Source organism: Drepanopeziza brunnea (genome assembly GCF_022702325.1).
Source record: "Drepanopeziza brunnea f. sp. 'multigermtubi' strain 214-2 chromosome Unknown ctg13, whole genome shotgun sequence".
Classification (NCBI taxonomy): domain Eukaryota; kingdom Fungi; phylum Ascomycota; class Leotiomycetes; order Helotiales; family Drepanopezizaceae; genus Drepanopeziza; species Drepanopeziza brunnea.
The window spans coordinates 1218271-1239366 of NW_027094076.1; the positions used below are offsets into that span (position 1 = coordinate 1218271).

General features: G+C 50.4%; 6 protein-coding genes across 6 annotated transcripts; 4 read left to right on the forward strand and 2 right to left on the reverse strand.

Annotated features, from left to right (window-relative positions):
- Positions 1-3264: 3264 nt before the first annotated feature.
- L3040_007468 (uncharacterized protein) lies at positions 3265-5290 on the forward strand (the record flags this gene model as incomplete). Its single annotated transcript, XM_007291328.2, has 4 exons — positions 3265-3428; positions 3691-4872; positions 4927-5107; positions 5162-5290. 4 exons carry the CDS (start codon positions 3265-3267, stop codon positions 5288-5290), a joined length of 1656 nt encoding a protein of 551 aa, XP_007291390.2.
- Positions 5291-7608: 2318 nt separating this feature from the next.
- Positions 7609-8803, reverse strand: L3040_007469 (uncharacterized protein; the record flags this gene model as incomplete). The annotated part of the gene is made up of 5 exons (XM_066154875.1): positions 7609-7755; positions 7809-7844; positions 7902-7993; positions 8064-8165; positions 8416-8803. The coding sequence occupies 5 exons, from the start codon at positions 8801-8803 to the stop codon at positions 7609-7611; spliced, it is 765 nt and encodes a 254-aa protein (XP_066010763.1).
- Positions 8804-10533: 1730 nt separating this feature from the next.
- On the forward strand, positions 10534-12152 carry L3040_007470 (uncharacterized protein; the record flags this gene model as incomplete). Its single annotated transcript, XM_066154876.1, has 6 exons — positions 10534-10677; positions 10729-10766; positions 10932-11428; positions 11480-11675; positions 11727-11833; positions 11887-12152. The coding sequence occupies 6 exons, from the start codon at positions 10534-10536 to the stop codon at positions 12150-12152; spliced, it is 1248 nt and encodes a 415-aa protein (XP_066010764.1).
- Positions 12153-15647: 3495 nt separating this feature from the next.
- L3040_007471 (uncharacterized protein) lies at positions 15648-16713 on the forward strand (the record flags this gene model as incomplete). Its single annotated transcript, XM_007291324.2, has 3 exons — positions 15648-15885; positions 15943-16188; positions 16271-16713. The coding sequence occupies 3 exons, from the start codon at positions 15648-15650 to the stop codon at positions 16711-16713; spliced, it is 927 nt and encodes a 308-aa protein (XP_007291386.2).
- A 482-nt stretch (positions 16714-17195) lies between these two features.
- L3040_007472 (uncharacterized protein) lies at positions 17196-18476 on the forward strand (the record flags this gene model as incomplete). The annotated part of the gene is made up of 2 exons (XM_066154877.1): positions 17196-18007; positions 18176-18476. The coding sequence occupies 2 exons, from the start codon at positions 17196-17198 to the stop codon at positions 18474-18476; spliced, it is 1113 nt and encodes a 370-aa protein (XP_066010765.1).
- A 935-nt stretch (positions 18477-19411) lies between these two features.
- Positions 19412-19873, reverse strand: L3040_007473 (uncharacterized protein; the record flags this gene model as incomplete). Its single annotated transcript, XM_007291323.1, has 1 exon — positions 19412-19873. One exon carries the CDS (start codon positions 19871-19873, stop codon positions 19412-19414), a length of 462 nt encoding a protein of 153 aa, XP_007291385.1.
- Positions 19874-21096: the final 1223 nt, after the last annotated feature.

Consider the following 21096-nt stretch of genomic DNA (forward strand, 5'->3'; position numbering starts at 1 on the left):
TATCTGGATCAGCTGGAGGCTTTTGACCCGGTTACTCTACGTTGCGTTCCTCCCTCTGGTGAGAGACTCCGGTGGGATGAACTTGTATGGTTTCAACAAGCTATGGCCGGCCACTCGGTTAATGAGTAACTACTGCTCGAGGGGTCTAGAAGAGAATGATGGGTAGGAGATGAAAGAGGTGACCAAAGGATGAAGAGAGAAAGATGCGGTTTCCACCGTTGGTGTCAACAGTCGCAGAACCAGCAAGAGACGCAGCTCTTCTACGGAGTACTACCATGCAAGGGCTGAGATGATGATCGAGGAACTAGACCGTCCCCGGCCTAGAGGCCAGAAACGAGATGCCGTCTGATACACTACCTAGTACGGTACCGCGAACCGGTTCATTCAGCCCTACGGCATTGGCGTTTAGCCTGAATGTTTACATTCGTATATCCCCAATTGAGAGATTGGGCCTAGGCCAGGTCTCGGCCAGGCCTAATCTCGTTACCTCCAACCCGCTCGATCAATGCGTATGCCATGTTGCATTTATACGAAGTACAGCTGTACCTATGTATGTACCGGTATGTATGTATGTACTATATGTCCAGAGTATATATACATAGACTTCAACTTGCGATCCATATATACTGTCAGGTGGAGTACCTAGGTACTACGTATCCCCTTCATACTACGTACTACTACGTACTACGTACTGTACGTTTGTCGCTGCCACCCTCCATCCATCCGAGCGCGGGCACTCGCTCACCCTGGAAATTGGATCGATGATGAGCAGATCTCAGCCGGCACCAATCACGATGCCCCCATTACCTGTAGGAGTAGCACGCGAGACGGGTGACGAGAGGCGAGGGAGGAAGGAAGGAAGCGCCTCTCCATGGTAAGCCGAATCCAAGGCCGGATCCAATCAAAAAAGAAATCTCGGTGGATGGATGGATGGATGCGATCGGAATCCCACCGCGTCGAACAACTGCCCAAGTCCCGACGCACGAGTCGCCGGGCGGAACCTGACTCGACGGCCTTTGCATGGGATCCATGGGATCCATGAGCCTGGGGCTGCGGCTGGGGGGGTTTGGGACTGGACTCTTGCTTGGGCTTGGGCCTTGGGACATGGGACGTGGGACGTGGGACGTGGACGTGGACATGGACCTGGACATGGACGTGGACATGGACGTGGACATGGACCTGACCCTGGGCTGGCCGTGCGTCTGCTGGCTGGGATTGTCAGTGCGGGCTGCTGCTGATGGAAAGTATGGAGACGGCTTATTATACTACTAGTAGTACTACTAGTAGTACTACTAGTAGTACTACTACCTACTACCTACGGACTGTGCGGTCCATGGGTCTTGGTCGAAGGCTTTGACGAGTGCTGATGGTATGCTGGCTTTGGCGGCGTGGAGAAGAAGGGGGGGAGGGAGGTGAGGGAGAAGAAAGGAAAGAAGAAGAAGAAGAAGAGGAAGAAAGAGGAGAAGGAGAAGAAGTAAAGGGAGCAGAGTGAGCTATGAGGTTGGCATGATAGCTTCAATATCAGATATCTATGATAGTCAGTGAGTGGATCTGTATATGAATGTAGTACTGTAGTAGGAGGAAGAGGAGGAGGAGGAAGAGGAGGAGGAGGAGTGGTAGTACCGTAGTAGTCGTAGTCGTCGTCGTCGTCGTCGTCGTCGTAGTCGTAGGAGTAAGGTAGTTAATATAGTACCTGGGTACTTACATGGTCAAGGGCGTGGGGGAGGGAGTCGGGACCCTTTGGAGTTGAGTACGGTAGGTAGGTTCTCTGGATCCGGAACATGGGAAACATGGGAACATGGCAACAGGGCAACAGGGCAACAGGGCAACAGAGCAACATGGCAACATGGAACATGGAACATGGGAACATGTACTACTACGTACAAGTAGAGCACTTCTTCTTCCGCTTCATCTTAATTCCGTCTCAGCTTGCATGCTGGTTGCGCGTTCGTGCTGCTCGTGATCTGATCTCTTACACCGCCAGAGTTGCTGAGGAGAATTACCGGTACCGGTACCATCATTACCCACTCGTCGGGATCCAGGCGAGGAAAGGTAAATAAAGGCATCATCATCTTCTTCGTCTGCTTCTTCTTCTTCCTTCGGCTTCCTCATCCGCCGCCCTGGCTGCCGCGTCCGCGCTGCCTTGAACCCGGGAGAGGAGACAAGCGACTTCATCCCATTTGATCCCATGCAAAGAGATACTCTCGCTAGATGAGGTCCTGCCCCAGCCATCCCAGGCTCTGCTATCCTATTCTTGAGTTCTTGATTGATTGCATTGCTTGTGCCTTACGGAACTTGCCGTAACTCACCTATTGCGACTATTCACTCACTTTATCATCCGCCTCTCGCCCGCGCTCTACCTCGCTCTACCTCGCTCTGCCTCGCTCTGCCTCTCTCTGCCTCCCTCTCCCCCTCGATCCATCTATCCACCTATCCACCTATCCACCTATCCACCTATCCATCTATCCATCTATCCATCTATCCATCTCCCGGTACCGTCTCTACCCAGCCCAGATCATCGTGTAGAGTGGAGACGGCATGGTCGGAATCAACATCAACAACTGGTTTAGCGCTCGAGGCAACAGTAGCAGTACCAGTCCCAGTCCCAGTCCCAGTGCCGGTCCCAATCCCAATCCCAATCTCAATCTCAATCCCAATCCCAATCCCAATCCCAATATCAACACCAATACCAATAATCCCCATATCAATCCCCATAGCCCAACTAGTACAACGACAACGACCGCGACCACAACCGCTACCACAACCGTTCTACCGGCGCCGGCAACGACGGACGCAGCCGCAGCTCCACTACGTGAGCATCTCCGACCGATCGCCCCTCGATTTTCAGATTTCTCCCTCTCCCTCTCCCTCTCCCACTCCCACTCCCACTCCCACTCCCACTCCCTCTCTCACGGCCCAATTCCGGTGCCAGACCTGGATGCGACCGTGAACCAACCTCGCATCCCCGACAGCGACGTGGACCTGATCGGCGGCGGCGACAATTCTCTGCTGACGCTGCCCTCGCCCACACCCGTTACCGCACCCATCAACATCGCCGTCCCCTCCCGACATTCATTATCCTCCCCGTCATCGCAGGGCGCGGGTCTCAAAAAGTCGACCACCACCACCATCACCACCACCACCACCCGCACCACCACCAGCAACAACAGCAACAGCAACAGCAACAGCAACAGCAACAGCAACAACAACAATCATAATAACCGCTTCCTCCACGTCAACGCCGACTCCTACACCTCGGCCATGATGGGTGGCACCACCACCACCGTCGAGAGCACGGCGAAACCCATCTCCATGAACATTCCGACCCCAAGCGCAAACGGGAGGGCGCGTCGGGAGAGTTTGGCGGGGAGCGTGGCGCAAGGTATGAGTTGGGGAGGCGTCTCGGTGGGAAGCTGGATCAGAGATGAGTACGTGCGTTCGTTCGCTCTTGTGCCGGTGTCGGTCTTTACTACCTGTGTCTGTCTGCCTGTCTGTCTGTCTGCCTGTCTGCCTGTCTGCCTGTCTACCTGTCTACCTGCCCGTCTGCCCGTCTGCCCGTCTGTCTATCTATCCATACCCGTGCCGGTCCTGCTGCTTGATGGCCGGATATATGGATTGATGAATCATTCCAATGCATTGACTCGAGATCGAGTCCCTGCGCTACACTACCATGACACTGACCGTCTCTAGCATCATCATGGCTGGGACCTCCCCGTTCCCCTACCAGTCGCCCTCCTACCACTCCTCCTCCTACCTACCCAAGCTCGAGGCCAATTTCATGAAGGACTTCGCCTGCTGCGGCCAGACCCTACCTACTCTCCACGATCTCTTGCAGCACTTCGAGGAGGCACACGCGAAGCAGAACAATGATGATCTGCGCACCCCGACGGCAGCAGCGAGAACACGAGAGAATCCCGCGCCCAACAGCAAAGCAGCTCTCGCCGCACAAGCTGCCACCTTGGTCCAGCAGCAAGCCCAACAACATCTGCTGCTGCAGAACCCGCAACTCCCCGCCCCGCGACCTCATGGTCTCCAGATGCCCCCGAGTGGACCGAGTGTGGGTGGCATCCAACTGATGCGCCAGCAACAGCAATCCCAGCCCTCGACACCGCTGCCGAACCACGTCCCGCCCATTGTGGGAGACATGGATGTGGATATGGAGCTGGACGATGCCATGGGACCGCTGGACCACAACTCAGCAGAGACGCCGGCCCCCATGTACCAGCCAAATCAATCCGCTCAGCAATCCTTCAACTTTGGGCAGCCACCGCGACCGAACCTCAATCTGAATCAAGGGGGCATGCAACACTCCGGCCTGCGTACGACGTCCCAGCCGCCAACGCCCTCTACGGCCGGCTTTGGGTACCAGCATAATCCTACCGTTTCCTCGGTCAACACCCCGACGCTCAGTGCCCAACCCACGCATCAGCAGTCACATCAATTCTCGCCCGATGACTCGGTGCCGAGCACGCCGGCGGGTGAGATGGAAGACTCCTTTGCCAACGTGCCCACGGACATCTACAGTATCCACAACGTCGACATGACCTACACGGCTCCGGGTCTCTCGAACTACCCGTTCGGCATGGATTCGGAGAACCTGTCACTGGACCTCTGCATCGATGAGCCGGCCAAGCGCTTGTACAGCCCGAACGGCGTCATCCAACAACGGCTCCAGCAGCAGTTCGCCCAATTCGGTTTGGGACAGGGTCAGTTTGGGAACAATGATGAGCTGATGCGAGCCTACCGGCAGCAGCAGATGATGGCGATGAACGCTATGCCCCACGCGGCTCTGATGCTGGGAGAAGAGCACAAGCCATTCAGATGTCCGGTCATTGGCTGTGAGAAGGCGTACAAGAACCAGAATGGTCTGAAGTAAGCCGCTCGTCCACCATCGCACCACCACCACATGCTAACTGGCGATCCCAGGTATCACAAGACTCACGGTCACCAAACCCAACAGCTGCACGAGAATGGCGACGGCACCTTCTCCATTGTCAACCCCGAGACCTCGGTCCCGTACCCCGGCACGCTCGGTATGGAGAAGGAGAAGCCTTACAAATGCGACGTCTGTGGCAAGCGATACAAGAACCTCAACGGATTGAAATACGTAAGTCCCCGTTGCCGGATCTCCCTCCCCCGAGCCTCGGCTAACACCCCGTAGCACAAGCAGCACTCGCCTCCTTGCAATCCCGAACTCAAGTTGAACAGTCACATGGCAGCTGCCGGTCTCGGTCCCCTGGGCATGAACATTCCTGGTCTCCCGGGAATCGGCGAGGAGAGCATGATGTAACCCGTGCCTCCTACGACCTGCTACGCATTTACGTCTCTCCTTTACAAATTGTTTTCCTGGCATATACACACCGCCATCCTGCATTTTCGTTCGGCAAACACCATGCATGCTTTGGGACGGAGTTGCTCAGTTTTCACGAGGTTCAAGATTAATACCCCGCATAGATTGCATGAATGATTGGTTGAATCTGGCGCGACGATACTCACGCGAATATCACATCGGGCTGGAGATGGAGAGCTACCTTTCTTGTTTTTACGTTTATTTGAGCTCGGGGGGTGGGGCACGTACACGACCAGATGCCAGCCAGCCAGCCGCATCCGCCTCCGCATTTGATTCGATTCGACTCTTTCGACACGTCTCTCTCCTTCTCTGGGCATATGCAATACCGCTATGGAAGGGAGAAAAATTGATCGCTGCTGGCGATGACAAAAGTTGTCCTGGATCTTGCTCTTCTTACTACTTACTGCTCTCTGTTCTATTTTCGGGTGTTTTTCTTGTTGGATTTTTGAATCCAAAGGGGCGTTGGGAGCAGCGGTGTTTGTAGATGCCCGTTCTTCGCTGCGCTGCATTGCGGCGAATTGCACATTTTTGTATGTACGGAAGAGGGAAATGAGCTATTGCTTTGCTTGTTTTGCTTGCCTCTTCCCCTCTCGGGGTGCGCACGAGCCACACAAGCAGGTTATCCTGATAGGAAAGCCGCTCTTGGATCTTGGATTGGGGGGAGAGAGATCGAGTACGTGGTAGATGGGATGAGTGTGTGATTGTGTGTGAGAGACGAAGGGAGGTTGAAGGGAGATGAGGGAGGCATAATGAATGGGCATGTAGACTACTACTAATCCTACTACTAGATAGTGGCCTTGACTGCACGAACCCTCGTCTCCTGGGGTCTCGTCTGAAGTCTATTAATGGATTGAAATTGAGAGAGTCGGTCATTTGAGCGTGAGAGAGTGAGAACGTACCAAGGAGGTGTCGTGTGTGTGTCTGTCTGATCTGTACCCATTGAGCTGGAGCTGGAGCTGGTACCTACTGTAGCGGGCTTTCTCTGGGGGTGGAGTGGGGGGGGGGGCGGGGTGGGGGGCCGGGGTTCAAAAGGCTCTCTCTCTCTCTCTCTCTCTCTCTCCACCACCAACTCAACCAACCTCCTCTTTTTAGGCGTGCGAAAAAAGCGCTTGCTTGCTTGCTTGCTCTTTCTTAATTTATTTGTTTATTTCTTTATTTGTTTATTTATCTATCTATCTATTTACTTATTTACTTATTTTTATGCTTACCCACTCACTCCACTCACTCCACTCACTACTACATCATCTCCCATCTCCCATCTCCCATCTCCCATCTCCCATCCTATACAACACCACCACCATCATCATCACCATCACCATCATCACCACCACCAACCCAACCCCTCAAAAAACCAGAATAGACCAGAATAGAACACGATAAAGATATAATACCGGTATAATCAACCCATCCATCCCACCACACCACACCACACTTCCTTCTTCCTTCATCTATCTGATCGCTAATCGCTAATCGCTTATCGTTGCGGATGTAAAGAGGTGGAGAGAGAAGGGGAGAGAGAGACGCCGCGGGGGGGGGGGGGGGGGGGGGGGGGGTGGGGGGTTTAAATCATTACTTAGCTAGATAGTTACTTATTTAGTTACTTAGTTAGTTACTTACCTAGTTAGTTAGCCAGCTAGTAAGTTACGACCACAAGCTGCACCAAGCAGGCGTCTGTTTGATGCAGGTGGGGAATACGGTAGGCGTCCGGTTTCGTGTGGTGAGTGGGTATAGATTTTATGTTCAGTTGGGGTTGGCGTTGCTTGTGCCTCTTGACGTGGGGGAGGGGAAGGGGGAATGGGAAAGGGGAAAGGGGAAAACGTACCTGGTGTAGCTGTAGGTACTGGGGATACAAGCGGGATAGGAAGCGGAGTGGGGATGTGGCCTGGATTATTGTAATCACTTTATTGACTTGCTGGAGTTGAATGGCTTGCTTGAGTTGAATGGCTTGCTTGACTTGCTTGACTTGCTTGACTTGCTTGACTTGCTTGACTTGCTTGACTTGCTTGACTTGATTAACTTGCCTGCTTAACCGCTACTCTCGCCTAGCCCTATCAGCTGTCAAGTGTTTGCACTCCCGCGCTCCAAAAGTTCCCAAAGTTACTGGTTTTAAAACGAACTGAGGTCTCTTTTCAATATCAATAAAACTGCCGAGGCAGACAGCACGTTCCCCTTACGACGGTCATGTACAGCAACCAAGCCTCAGCATCGATCAGAATGGACCCCAGCATCATGCTTGGTTGAAAAGACTGCCTCATCACTCAGGAATCGCTTGGTGTCCTCCTCATCTTTTCTGAGTCGACCTCAGGGGTGTTAGCCCTGGTCTGGATCTTCTTCGTCGGACTACAGAGCTCCGAATCCTCACTGTTGCGGCGTTTAGCGGGAGCATCTGGACGCGTGTGTTCGATCTGTGCCTTCAAGTCAGTCAGAGTCACAGGTGGTGTTGGATGGGACTTCATACATCGTTCTTGGCCTCAGACTTGCCACAGTCTGCGCACTGCATATCAAATTAGCCAAAAGTGGTCAGGTATCATGGCCCACAGGGCAATCTTACACCACGATTGTCCGCCAGTAGTTTCATGACCCGCTTGGTCTGGCTGGCTGTGAGGTCTTCCAAGCCAGTTAAAGTGAGCATGCTAGTCGTGCCTACGAAGCAAGCTGTCAGTGATGTCCGTTGTCCGGGGCCAGCTAGTGGGGGCCTGCTAGTGGGGTTGACCCACGGGAATATTTGAAGTGGAATATGGCGTGAGGAATGCCTGAATCGTCAATGAGTTCGATCGGCTCGTTGCCCCCTCCTGAGGCGCAATCCGACAGTGGACTAGCTATGTATCAGCTCCGTGATCCGCGTCTGAAGAGTCTGATCCACCTTGATAATGCGGAGCGGCAATTTCCACCCTGCAAAAATTTCTGAGGGGAAATGGATCCTTTTGATCCTTGATTTCTCTTCCGTATTCCATCGAATGTCCTTTTGTGGTAGACTCTGACGACGATGCTGCCGCTAGGTTGGCTTGACAGAACTGCCAGAGATTAGCCATTCGGAGAAAGTCGCACATCATTTCAGAACTCACTGGAACGCTCGGCATGACTGAATCTAAATTCAGGTGCCATGAACAAGTGTGCGCAGGAAATCTCATTGGCTATGCAAGACATGAAATACTCTCGCGATAGATGCGGATGCTGCCCGATTGTCTGGCCATCGACGGATACAACGAATACCAGAACACGGCCATCAAACACAAAGTCCGGCTCCAGCGTAATCCTGATGGAAAATATCTCTCCGGGTTCCCCTTCCACTTGTCGTGTCACCGTTCTCTGGTATTGGATATCTGCTGCGGCCAGTGATTGTATCCCGAGGAGCGGGTGCGGCTCGTTCTCTAACTCGCTCTCTTCTAGAATATCTGTACCCGGCATACAAAGTACGACTTCTAGACCGGGAATATCATCGTGGATCGCCATTGCTTGCGTTGGCGTAACTCTAGATGTGACGGTGAGAGAGGGCGAGTGACGGGACAGATAAGTAAGAGCTGTGAAAAGTGATACTGTAGCGATAACTGGATGACGAGCAAGAGTTGCGATGTAGATTTTGCTCTCTTATAAGGTAGTCAGATACAGTCGATAATGCGGCTAATGAAGATATAGCACAGCGGAAGGTGCGAGCATGCGACTGTGACCTTCAATGGGGGGCCGAGAGGCAGGAGCTCATAACAAGTACCTTTAGCAGAGATAGAACGACTCTTCCTTGACTTGCTCGCTATGCACATTTGAGGCAGAAAATGGCAACTGGAAAGTTCCTTCTGCTTCACGTCTCAGAGCTTCATACCTCGAAGCTTCTTAGTGTTGTTCTCAGGGGGGCTAAGTCTATCGAGGTTAGCCAGTCCATTGATAAGACTCCAGTCTCCTCCTCGTCTCTTGATACATCCATTGTCTCTTCAGCGCACCGGCAGTAAGTAGTATCTGTCGGACTATGAGGGACCATTATGGTCGAAAATGGAAGGAGCGGGAATAGCTGGCCTTGGCTCGGTCACGTGTCGTGACCGTGCATCCGGGGACATCACCAAGTTTTTGCTGGTACTTAACTGCTTCCAAAGCTGTCGTAAATTTATTTGTAGCTATAGAAAAATCCGATGACAGTCCGGTCAAGTCATCGGCCGGTTAAACAATACTCGGGCAATATATCAAAACTCCAGAGAGAGAAGAAAGAAAAAGAAAAAGAAAAAGAAAGTTAAGAAACAGACGCGCCTGCTGAAGTACGAGCCTGCCATACCCGGGAGGATGATGATGTCTTGAGGAAATTGATCAGAGATAGAACTACTATACCAATTGATATCAGATGAAATGCTACACAACCAAATCGCTTGCACTTAACTGCTCATGAACTCATTATAGAGTCAGATAAAGCAATAAAAACTTCGGCGACATCCCGGCATTCAAGTCATCCGCCGCGCGAAGAATACTCGGGCAGTAAGTATATCAAAACTTGAGCGAGGACTTAAGCGAGGCGACGTCGAAGTCAAAGGCGATATCCTAGCCGACAGAATGAGAAGAAATCTATCAAGGGTACTCTCAGAAACACCGGATATCTGAATCTCCTCGTCCGCAACAAGAACAAAATTCGGAGGGACAAACTCGCAGACATGGAGGCTACATATACAACTTTCTCCGTAAAGAAAGTCCGGGCCGATTGGTCAGGTTACTTCCTGTTGTTCGAAGAATCTGACGAACGAGACACAGGGTTAGAGAACTGTTACTGCTTGATCGGGACTGATGTCGAGAACGGTTCGTTCGCTGATAGGAATGCCTATGGAGTCAAAGCTCGAAGGAGAGTAGATGCGGAGGCTTGAGAGTCGGTGCGAGGGAGAGAGATACACTGTCGTTGGAGTATCTAGGACTTGACTGCTCGATTTTATTCCATGTCTATCCATACCGGCAGCTGGCCTATGTACTGCACACTTGTTTTGAGTATCTGGAGATCGGTGGTGATCATGACTTCGCTAACAAGGAGTCTGGCATATATGATGTCGAATGCTCTGGTCGCCGCCATGTCTTGCTTTCTTTCGCTGTCTGGTGGCTTTGCTTACCTTTATGCGGCAATACAGATGACGGCTTTCAATTCAACTCCGTTTCATATCAGTTGCTGCCTGTCTGATCCTTATTGAAGTGAAGGTTAAAGGGCTCGGTCGAAAGTTATGCCGAGCCCGCCAAATGCTCACGTGATATGGCGTCTACAAAAGCGCGGGTTTCTAGGCGCCAAACTTTCTTATCTTGAGGGATCATCGCAAAACTTTGTCGCCTTCACCATCGAGACGTGCCTCAATACCATAGACCTACCAGTGTGACCTCGCTAGGACCAGTCATTCTCTTGGAGTGCAAGTTCTTCGCAGGGTCGGCGGTTGCAGGACTGGTGCGTATGTAGCACTGGGTAAGCTTTGAAGTCGCATCCCAGCTGCACAGCACGGCTCCTTTCCCTCCATGTACATGTTCCATGTACATAGTCCATAGTGCATTCGCATGCATTTCATGACTATACGAAATCTGCGCACGTTTGCTATTTACTTTCAAACCGACTAACACGTTTGCGAGGAAGACTCGAACCCGAGGCTTCCTCTCCATCTCTAAGGCTCGTCGACGTTGCGCGGCAACCCTCGGTAACCTCTTTCTTAATAATGGCGGTCACCCCGTGGGTGCCCGGCCTCACGATAGCCGTTTGCATCGATGGCACGGTGCTTCACGAATATGATGACGATGAGGACGTGGAAGTCCAGCCGGGCCTGGGTGGGGAACATCAGGCCTCGAGAACTACATCGAAGTACATCGAGTCTACCTCGGATAAAGACTTCGTTGTCAAAGTATCACTTGATACTACCTTCAGAATGGATTGTCCTGCCTACCATTTCGAGGTATTCATTGACGGCCAATGGATGTACGGGGCTGTCGTCGCCCAGAGCTTTTATGCTTCCTATTTTTCTGCTGGACAACTTATTCGCCCGTTGTCTTTCGACATCTGCGGTACAATTCAGCCAGCTCCCGGTATACCTGGTCGCGATTTTCTCAGAAGCTTCAGGTTCTCAAGGATCGAGACAAGTAAGCTCCTTACTCCTTACATGCACATAGAACGTATCCTAATTCTGTCAGCTCTGGACGAAGACATGCTCAAAGACGTCGCGGAAGACTCGAGATTCATGAAAGAGGCTGGAGAAATAAAAATTCTCGTGCATAGAGGCGGAGAAGTATCAGCTGCCATATCTCAGGCATCGGCGATAAGAACCCACGCGCCTGCCAAGGTCCATGAGAAATCCCTTAAAGGGCAAGCAAAGTCACATACTACATCGTAATATTTTTATCACTAGTCCTCTGATAATCTACTAACTCAATTCTCTAGCCTTGGACCTGCCAAAGAACTGGCGCCGCTGAATTACAGTGCCAGCAAGATGATAGATGGAAAGGAATATCCTCGAGCCATCTGTCGATTCAAATATCGCTCAATTGGTATATTAAAACCCATCTGCTACCCTGTTTAAACCAAGCTGAACTTCCTACAGCTGCCCTCAAAAGTCTATTGATCGTCCCGAGAACGCCATCCCCAGAGCCACCAATCATTTTGGAGTCCCCTTCCCCAACCTCTAACGGTCGTCAAAATGCCTTGCAGTCACATGTTGGCCCTTCTATCGGCTCTTCTATGAAGAGGGAACGCGGCATCAAGCTTGAGGAAGAAAATGCACCGAAGAAGGTGAAGTTTGATGAGATCTTGACCATAGACTTGACTGAGGATTCTGACGACGATGGTGACATTGTTGTACTCAACTGAAAGAGATTCTCGGGCGGTTGCCATTTTTACGTAGCTAGCGAAAGGAATTTTTTTTGGAGGGAATGCGGGTTGGCAATGCAGGGCTCCATCTGCTCTCGCATCTTTATTCACTCGATACCCAGGCGCTTTGTTCTCACTCTCTCGCGAAGAAGATCCTGCTGCCGTTCTGTCGGTGTGTTTTTTTTGTTTTTGCGTCGTTCATCCCACTGCACCTCAGGAGGTGGTTTATTGCGTAGTCTAGCTACGTACAATGCACTTGGCTTGTTGTATTTGAATCTCTGCTTTGGCGAAATGTACGGATTTTGATCCATGTTTTGTGACTGGCCAGCTCTTCATGCACCCTCTACGCTTTCCATCTTACGGCGACGCAGAATGCGTATGAGAGGGTAAAAAGAGAGTCAGTCATCGAAAACCCTATGCTAATCTTCAACCCATGTCTTGAAGCCTTTCTTGCTCTGCAGCCTCCTGCGTCGTGAGGTTGAACCAAAGTATGGGCATTCTTCCTGACCCCGTAAGTCTTTTCTTTGGCATGGGTGCAGGTCCATCAGCCTGTCTTGGCGATGTGGACGCAGCTGGGTTGTGCGTATGGGATGAGGAGGATGAGGAGACACATATTTGTGTTCGTTGCTCGTAAGCGCGTCGAGAGGCCTCGCGTTTTAGGGATATGCAAAAGCTTGCAGAAGTGGGCAGCCACTAGAGCAATTCTGGCTCGCCACTTTCTCTAACCCTATATCTATTCACATACACCCTCCTCTGCCACATATGACCATAGACTGAGGAGAATTGGGCATCCCGTTCGCTCTGCCATACACAAGCCTCAGATCGGCAGATTAGTAGTTGGGTGGGTGACCACCAGCGAATACCTGCTGTTGTATGTTTTTGTTTTGATTTTGTCTTTTGCCGGAGATCATAACGCCCGCTTTTTCCAATTTGCACCGGGAGTTTGGGTGTTGTTGTTGTTGTTGTTGTTGTTGTTGTTGTTGTTGTTGTTGTTGTTGTTGTTGTTGTTGTTGTTGTATTTATTAACGTCAGGCGGGTAGCAGGCGAAGCCTGCCGCCCTGGGACCTCCCATGGTCGACGTGCTAAGCTAAGGTGTTACATAAAAGAAGGCCCTAGAAAGCAATTCAAAGTGCTGTAGCGAGGGCTACTGTCGTGTGCGCCCTTCCCCTACAGATAGGATGGATCACAAGGAAGTTTGGGTGTGTGCGACGATCGACATGATTAGAAGAGCGGCCCGCGTCGAACATCGTACGGGTGGTAGGCGGAGCCCTGGGACCTCCCACAGGGTACGGCGACGTGCTAAGCTAAGGAGTTTCATATAAGAAGGCCCTAGAAAGCATTTCAAAGTGGTATAGCGAGAGCTGCTATCAGTTGCGCCCTTCCTTTACAAATAGGATGTATCACAATGAATGAAAATCCTTTCGTTAAGGAAAACTAAACTAGCAAGGCAGATACTGCCGTGGCTAGCTTAGAAGCGTAGCCGTGTCATAGTCGCAAATCGACGCGTTTCGAGGCCGGACCGGTGTCAGCTATGGGTGCACACGGTGGTACACAAAAGAAGGAACGTCCTAAAAGCCAAAAGAAACTGAGTTCAAAACTCCAAAATCAAACGCAACATATCTTTATCTAATAATATTAGAATGAGTTCCCTCGAGAAGGCACCACGCTGCTCAAGAGAACATAGCCCGCATGTATGGTGTTGACCCTTACAGTCCACGTAGGGCGGGGCAGAAACCTGTCCTCCCTACGGGAACAGTAAGAGTAAGCAACCAGGTAGCACTCAGCGAGTGGAGTGCTTAGAGTAGAATTCCGCAGTGGTTAGGAAGGTCTGAAGGTCGGCCGGTTTGCTGAGAAGTGCCTTGAGGAAGCTGTATGCTTCGGGGACAATTCCATTTCGTATCATATACTAAAGGCGTTAGTTATCCTTTGGAATACAACAAGTTCTATCTTTAATGATGTGGCATATTGGTATGTGTTTTTAGCTTTTTGTTAAAAATCTTAGCACCTTTTTTTTAAGTGCTCTCTTCTTATATGTTCTTCTATACTTCGCGGGGTTTGTGGTTCGGCAGACGGCCGTCGCGATTATTTAAGAATCAGGAAAGTGAAATCAGGAAAGTAGAAGAAATATATAAGGTTAACTGCATTATACCCACATTCATTCCAACGCATTCCAGAATTCAGAATCGTAGTATGATAACAATTGATGACGATAATCTTTATCGAGTCCCATTCGGGGGAGTCAACATGCCAAGACAGTAGCGCCTCGCTTGTGAGAAGGAAATGGGGTTTATCAACTCGTTGGAAAAAACCGAGAACTTTGGAAATCTACCACTACCTTGCTTTCTTTGCTTTCCTTCTCCGTGTGGAACACTACAGCATATGTTGCGCAACTAGACTGTAAAGATATGCGCGGTGGGGCCGTGAATTTATGGTGCCGCAAGATATGATGCGTAGAAAAAAAAATTATCTACTTTATAGAAGCTAAGTTCTCAAGCACTTCCATCAACAGCGAGGAATGGCATGGTGGTTTAGTGGCTATGAGCCGCTGGCCGCTTCCAAGTACACCTGTTGATAACAACGAAAAACCTATTCAATTAGGTTTGTAAACTGGAACCTCTTAATCCCATTCCCATGGATTGAGTTTCCAGTTGAGTTTTGCCAAAATTCTGTATTTTTCTTTCTCATTGTTTTTTCAATTTTTGGGGGGATATTCTTTGTATTTCATATCTAATAGTGAGAGTTTTTTGATCTCCCTCACAACTATAGCCATACATATCCTCCGTATGATGTCCATGGGGCAAAGGCTTCCCTTTATTTACTTACAGCCCTGGCACTTATCTCTGCTCACGCGCTCGTTGGTATGCCGCACCCTCCAGAGGGGCTACCTTGAGCTTTAGGAGACTGCGAAGTTGTCTACCGCGCGTAGGAAAGCTGGCATGTCGGACTGGTGCTTGATTCATTTTCGCGTCAGATAGGAAGGCCTCCTGTTGTGGAGAATTGTCAAACTAGACCTGCTGAAATGATCGTTTCACCGGGGTGCGGCGGATGGATGTCCAATATCGAGCCAGTACCCGGCAAGAATATGATATTATTCGGATGGTGATTTTCTCAGCTGTGGGAGCAGCAGATTTGCATAATGTGCAGTTGGATATAGATAATTGGTAGCCTAGTAAATTAGGCCCTGTTTAATTCTGAAGTCTGTATGATGCGTAAGGATAAATCTCAGTGGAAGCAGATAGTAAATATGACTGAATCTGTGACAAAGACAGAGAATAATAGCAAGGAATCAAGAGTCAAAGCTCTCACCTTTACTGTAGACAGGCAATCGTTTAGCACTTTGGCTCTCACCAATTCCAGCCTCCTTGCTTTGACTTTCTCGCTCCTAGGGCTATCCGTCAACAAGCTTTCACATCACTTCTCCCGGCTTCGACCAGCAACACTTGCTTCCTTGTCTACAGCCTTGCTGTATCCTAAGCTGCACAATCCTCGCCCATTATGGCTTCACCAGGGAACTACTTTTACGAATACGATTCTCTGCTGCCATTCATGTGGAACCTAGCTCAAGGAGAGGCTGAATTGAAGACCGATGACCGCGGCATGACTTTCGAGCAGGCTAATCTTTGGGGGTCAGTCAGGAAGACCCGAGATCGAGTCCTCACCGACGAGAGATACAGAGACTCCGATCAGGCCATTCAGCAGTACATACTCGAGTACTGGGTCTGGGGCAAGCACTGTCAGTCGTTTAATATCCCGTGCCACTCTCAGCCCGCTTGCTAACCTTTTCCTCCAGGGCCGGGTCAGCCATTTCCTGGCAGTTTTCCAACCAAGACCAGATTACCCCATGGCGTGCCAGGTCCTTCCTCTTTCGGTGTACTCGTACTCACTGATGGGCCTCCGCCCTTTCCGACTGCTAATCATCGTCCCGATATGCCACTTCCCGTTGATGAAAAGTCGCAGCAAAACGAGATACGAGCTGCAATATTGAGATACAAGGGACTATCCTACGTGCCTTTCCATGGCTGGGATGAAGCAACAGGTGAGTAACCATACCTCCCTTACTACACGGTCTCCCAAACCCCACCCTCGTTCACCAGACCAAGACTGACTTCTCAACGAAGGACTCCCCCACTACGCCATCGTCTGCACCGCCATCAACGGCTTCTACGCCTTCTGTGGCAAAGGCCAGGAATACTTCAAGGAGATCCGCGACTATTTCCGTCCCGTCGCCCGGGTCATGTTCCAGCGTGTGCAGCACGGTCTTATGGTGGTTTGGATCGAAGCCCCAACTCCCGAGCACATTCTACTATTGAACGCGAACGAGAACGCGTGGGACAACTTCAAGGGGTGCTGGGCTTTCTTCAAGAGCTGGGCCGAGACGTACAAAGATGATACTGCGGAGGATACGGTACAGTTTTTGAGGGATTGGCAGGGGAAGGGGGAGCTCGATGTGAGTGGTGTCGAGCTTGAGAGGCCGCCTATGCTACAGTTGGCTCTGAGTAGAGGGCAAGGGGTGGCACAAACAGACTCGATGGTCTGGGAGAGAGGTCAGTGGCGTACTTAGATAGCATGTTTCTTGTATTGCAGGAGTTATGGTTAATAAATAGACCTGGACTACGCAACGAAGAGTTTCAAAAACGCAGTATCTCTATATCGCGGCATGCTCTTCCCTCATCTCCGACATTGTTCCAAATTGACTTTTTCAAATCCGGAGAAATCCTGAAGCTCAAAGTTATTGACTCGTTCCTTTCAAGGATCCACTCCAATATCACAGCCTTCTTTTATCTTCGGTTTCGTACAGCTACAAATCCTCGAATTTCACAGGTAAACTTTCTGTTGCTTGAGGCTTCTAAATTCTGTTACCAAGGTGTCAATCCTGGAGTCAATCAATAAACCCATTAGAAAACCACGCTAAGCGATTGACCACCGATCCACTGCCCCCGCGCTTGTTTACAAAATCAAAACACAAAACACGCAATCACTACGACATTACCACGACATCACCACGAAGCAGAAAGATCACATCACACTCCTCACACCGCAAAGATGCCTTCCGGAAGCTCAGAAAGAGCTGGGACCGGTTCATACGATACCTGGTCCAAAAACGAGTTGGAGCTCGAGTGCGAGAAGCGCGGTCTTTCTAAAAGCGGACATGTCGCCGTTCTTGTGCAACGAGTGGTGATGGACGACATTTCGAAGCACGAGTACTGCGGGCCGACCGACTGTTTCACCAAAGAGAACGATCCTGACGGGTCGATTGAGAATGCGAGGGTTGATGCAGACGCCAAGTTTGATTACCATTGCCAAAGTATCATGAGCAAGGCATGGCAGAACTACTACGAGGGCATGTTGGAAATTGAGCGCACAAAATCCTACACTACTGCAAAGGACATCTTCGATAGTACCAGGGATAGAGAAGCTGAGATATCCCACAAAGTCGGTGGCTACGCCGGCCAAAATTTACACCCTTCGAAGAAAGAAGCTGCCATGCCTCAACCTGCCACCACCTTGACATCCCGCAAGCCTCAAAGCCGAAAGTCTGCAGCCTCATCAGAGCCCGGAACTAAGCTGAAGAGCGGTTCCTTGACAGCCAAGGGTCTTGCTGTGGTGGAGGTGATGAACGATAACATCGCTAAGTCTACCGCACCTGCCCAACACCCCTCGAACACCGAATCCAGAACCGCGGAACGCTCTCTGCAGTCCAACTCTGCCACCTATACCAGCCCAGTCCACGTACCAGGCTCGGGACCAAAGTCTGACCTCATCGAAAGCCTCCCGGTGCCATTCAGCCTTGAAAGTACTGGCTATGTATTTCTTGCCTGTGCAGACACGAACAAGATCCGAGGAGATTATGTAGCGTACGTATATTCCACGAGCCCATTCTCTCTCTTCCCCCACTCTTCAAATCATCTGATCATCTCAACGATATCTATCTAATAATACATATTCCTTCCTTCCTTCCTCCCTTCCCTCTCTTTCCACCCCCCTGCCCCTTCGCCGCTACGCCTCGCTAACGATACAAACAGACGTTTAAAAGCTGAGTACCGAAGCGTACCCCAGGCTCACGCCGACAAATCCGGCTACTATCTGGTCTTCGAAGACACGGTGGAAGGCCACGTGGCGCTGAGCGACTGCTACGAGGTTATCTACGACGAAGTCTTGAGGGGCGTTTTCTTTGACAAGAACGTGATCGATGTGAAGCTGTTCAACTGGAAGAAGCCGGAGAAGGAGGTTCTCGAGGAGGTGCATCTGGGCTATACCCATGTTCCGTATCCGAAGGAGAGGCGGAGCCGTGTCGCCTGGAATCGTGGACGACAAGTTTTGTAACTGGAGCGATGTGTAAGGATACGGATACAGGAGTCTCAGTCTTCTACTGTATATAAGAAAACAGATACAATTAAAAACATGTGTTGCGTCCAGAGCCTTTTACATGAAGCACCTGAACTCATTCAATAAGCAGATGAAGAATCATATTACCAATTGATATTTTTTCTCCAGCAGCCTCGAGTTGACATAAATACCTAGCCCCTACTAATCAATCTAAACATACAATCGACCTCGCGGACAGCATACCGAATAGACAAAAATGAAATCGCACCCTTTCTCAATCTTATGCACATAAAATAACAGATATTATAATCCAATAAGCCCGAGATTCGAGGTTTTTCACTTCTTACCCCGTCCATGAAAAAACCCCTCCAAAAAAGAGTCCGCTAAACCCTCGGTTAGCAGGCCTCCTCCTCGGTTAACAGGCCTCCTCGGTTAGCAGGCCTCTTCGGTTAGCAGGCCTCCTCGGTTAGCATCTAAATGTAAACAAACAAGTAAACACAAACCAATAACCAATCCTGTTATAACTTTTCCATTACAAAGCCAGATTCTCAAAGATAAAGGTTACTAAGAGAAAAATTCGCGGGAGCAGAATCTTGCACTTCATAATTTAACTCGCGACTTGAGTTGTTGACGGTGGACGAAGATGGAATCCAACATGGCAGATTCCTATAGTTCGGATTTCATCGTGAATCACTAACTTCAAACTTGACTATGGCTCGGGAGATGATAAATGTTTCTGAATTCTGCCATGACTAGCGGAAGATCACCTACTGCGATGAAGACATTTATCGAGGGCAGAGAGGCTGGGGCGAAAACGAGTTTAACAGAGCCGTGTTGATCCGATGCTCAAGCTCACTCAATCGCAGACCATAGACTCCCCAACCTCAGATCCCCGCGGCAAGCCCACACCAGCAGCGTCCCAAGGGCCACTCTCAAGCCACAGAATCCCCCGCCATCTTCGCCTCCACGCCCAACAGCAACCACTTCATAACCCGGATGGAATTCTCAGCGCTCTTATCGTACGGTCCGCACGCCAGTACCAAGCGCGCCAACTCCTCGCCGCCATCCGCCAGTGTCTTTTCCATCATGGCATAGACGTGGAAGATGCGGATTGTCCAGTAGGCCTTTGCCTCCTCCAGTGTTCCGCTGCGGCACGCGTCTAGCTCCGCCTGGAGCGCGTTGAGGTGGTCGTTCAGGAGGTAGCGGACGCTGTCGAAGCGCGAGCCACTGTCTCGCATCTTGACTCGGCGGCATTCGGCTTTGATGTCTTCAACTTTGACGCCGACGAAGGTCGTGTCGCACGGCTTGGTGGGATCGACGACTGCGGAGGGAGATGGGAGCGTGGGATGGAGCTCTAGGAGCAAGAGGTTGCTGGCGGTGAGTTGAGGTGGCATTGTGAGAGGTTGATTTGGTCTTCGTTTGAAATTGGTTTTGTGGATGTGTTGGTTTGTGTTGGACTGAGGACGCAGTTTAGAGGCGGTGGCTCCTTTTTGTTTGGTGATTGGCTGATGCGTAAATTTTCCGGTCTGAATTTGGACGGTGATGCCGGGTAGCGTGAGATAAACGACACGAGGCTCTCACGATCTAATTCGCTGGTATCGCACCAAACACCGAATACCAACACTCTATATCGATGAAGTTGTACAGCCGTGCTCTCAGAATGGTGGAAACTCAGTTGGAAGCAGAAAGATACGAGAATTTCCCGAGCCCAGTCACCACATCAGCTGTGCAGAAAATGGCTAGACCATGATTGTAGCATGACAGACAGCCGTTCCAATACAGTGGCTTCCAACTCAATGGGCCAGTGACCGACTCCAGCTAAATTCCACGCCTTGAGATGAGCAACAGACCGCTTTTTTTATCTCCTAGTCGCCTGTTTGATGTGCTGAGGTTTCGAGCCATGAATTTTTGCCTGGTTCGTTCATCAGACTAAATATTTACAGATTCTGCACAAGAAATTGACCCCAATCGCACTACCGGTGTTTATGTACTCCCGCCTTGGGTAATTACATGCGTATTTCGATTGGCGGCTGTGTAGATATAAATATTGGCCGAGTCTTGCTTGAGCGGCTGAAGTCGTAAGACTAGTATATATTAAGAGGACGCAATCCAAAGTCTCCAGGGCAAGTGCCCCCGTGTTCTGTTGGTCTCCACAGCGAAACACATCTATGAGCGTGTAAACTCGGAATGATCATGGCATTTAAAGTGAGCTATGGGTCCCTATTCCATCTCGAACTGCCTTCTTGGTGACCAGACAACGTGGGTTATGTTCAAAACCACATTTCGTCTATCGCTGCCAGCAGATCAGTAATTTTGGAGATAATTTTTTGAGCCCGGGATGGGTTCTCCTTAGCTTCCTTGTATCTCTGTCCTCCATATCACGGCTTACAAGTGATAGCAACCGCTTTCACGTTGTCAGTAAGGAACGGGGCTAGTAGCGATACAACATGAACTCGCTGGAAAGAATCACCAAGGACAGCGTTCAAGGACTCTCAACCATGAGATTGACTAGAGGACAGCGGTCTTGATTTACCTTTTGACAATGATCTCTGCCAGGTGAGCGAAGAAGGGTCACGAGGTCGTTATTCCAGTCACAATAGATTATTGACGGATTTTC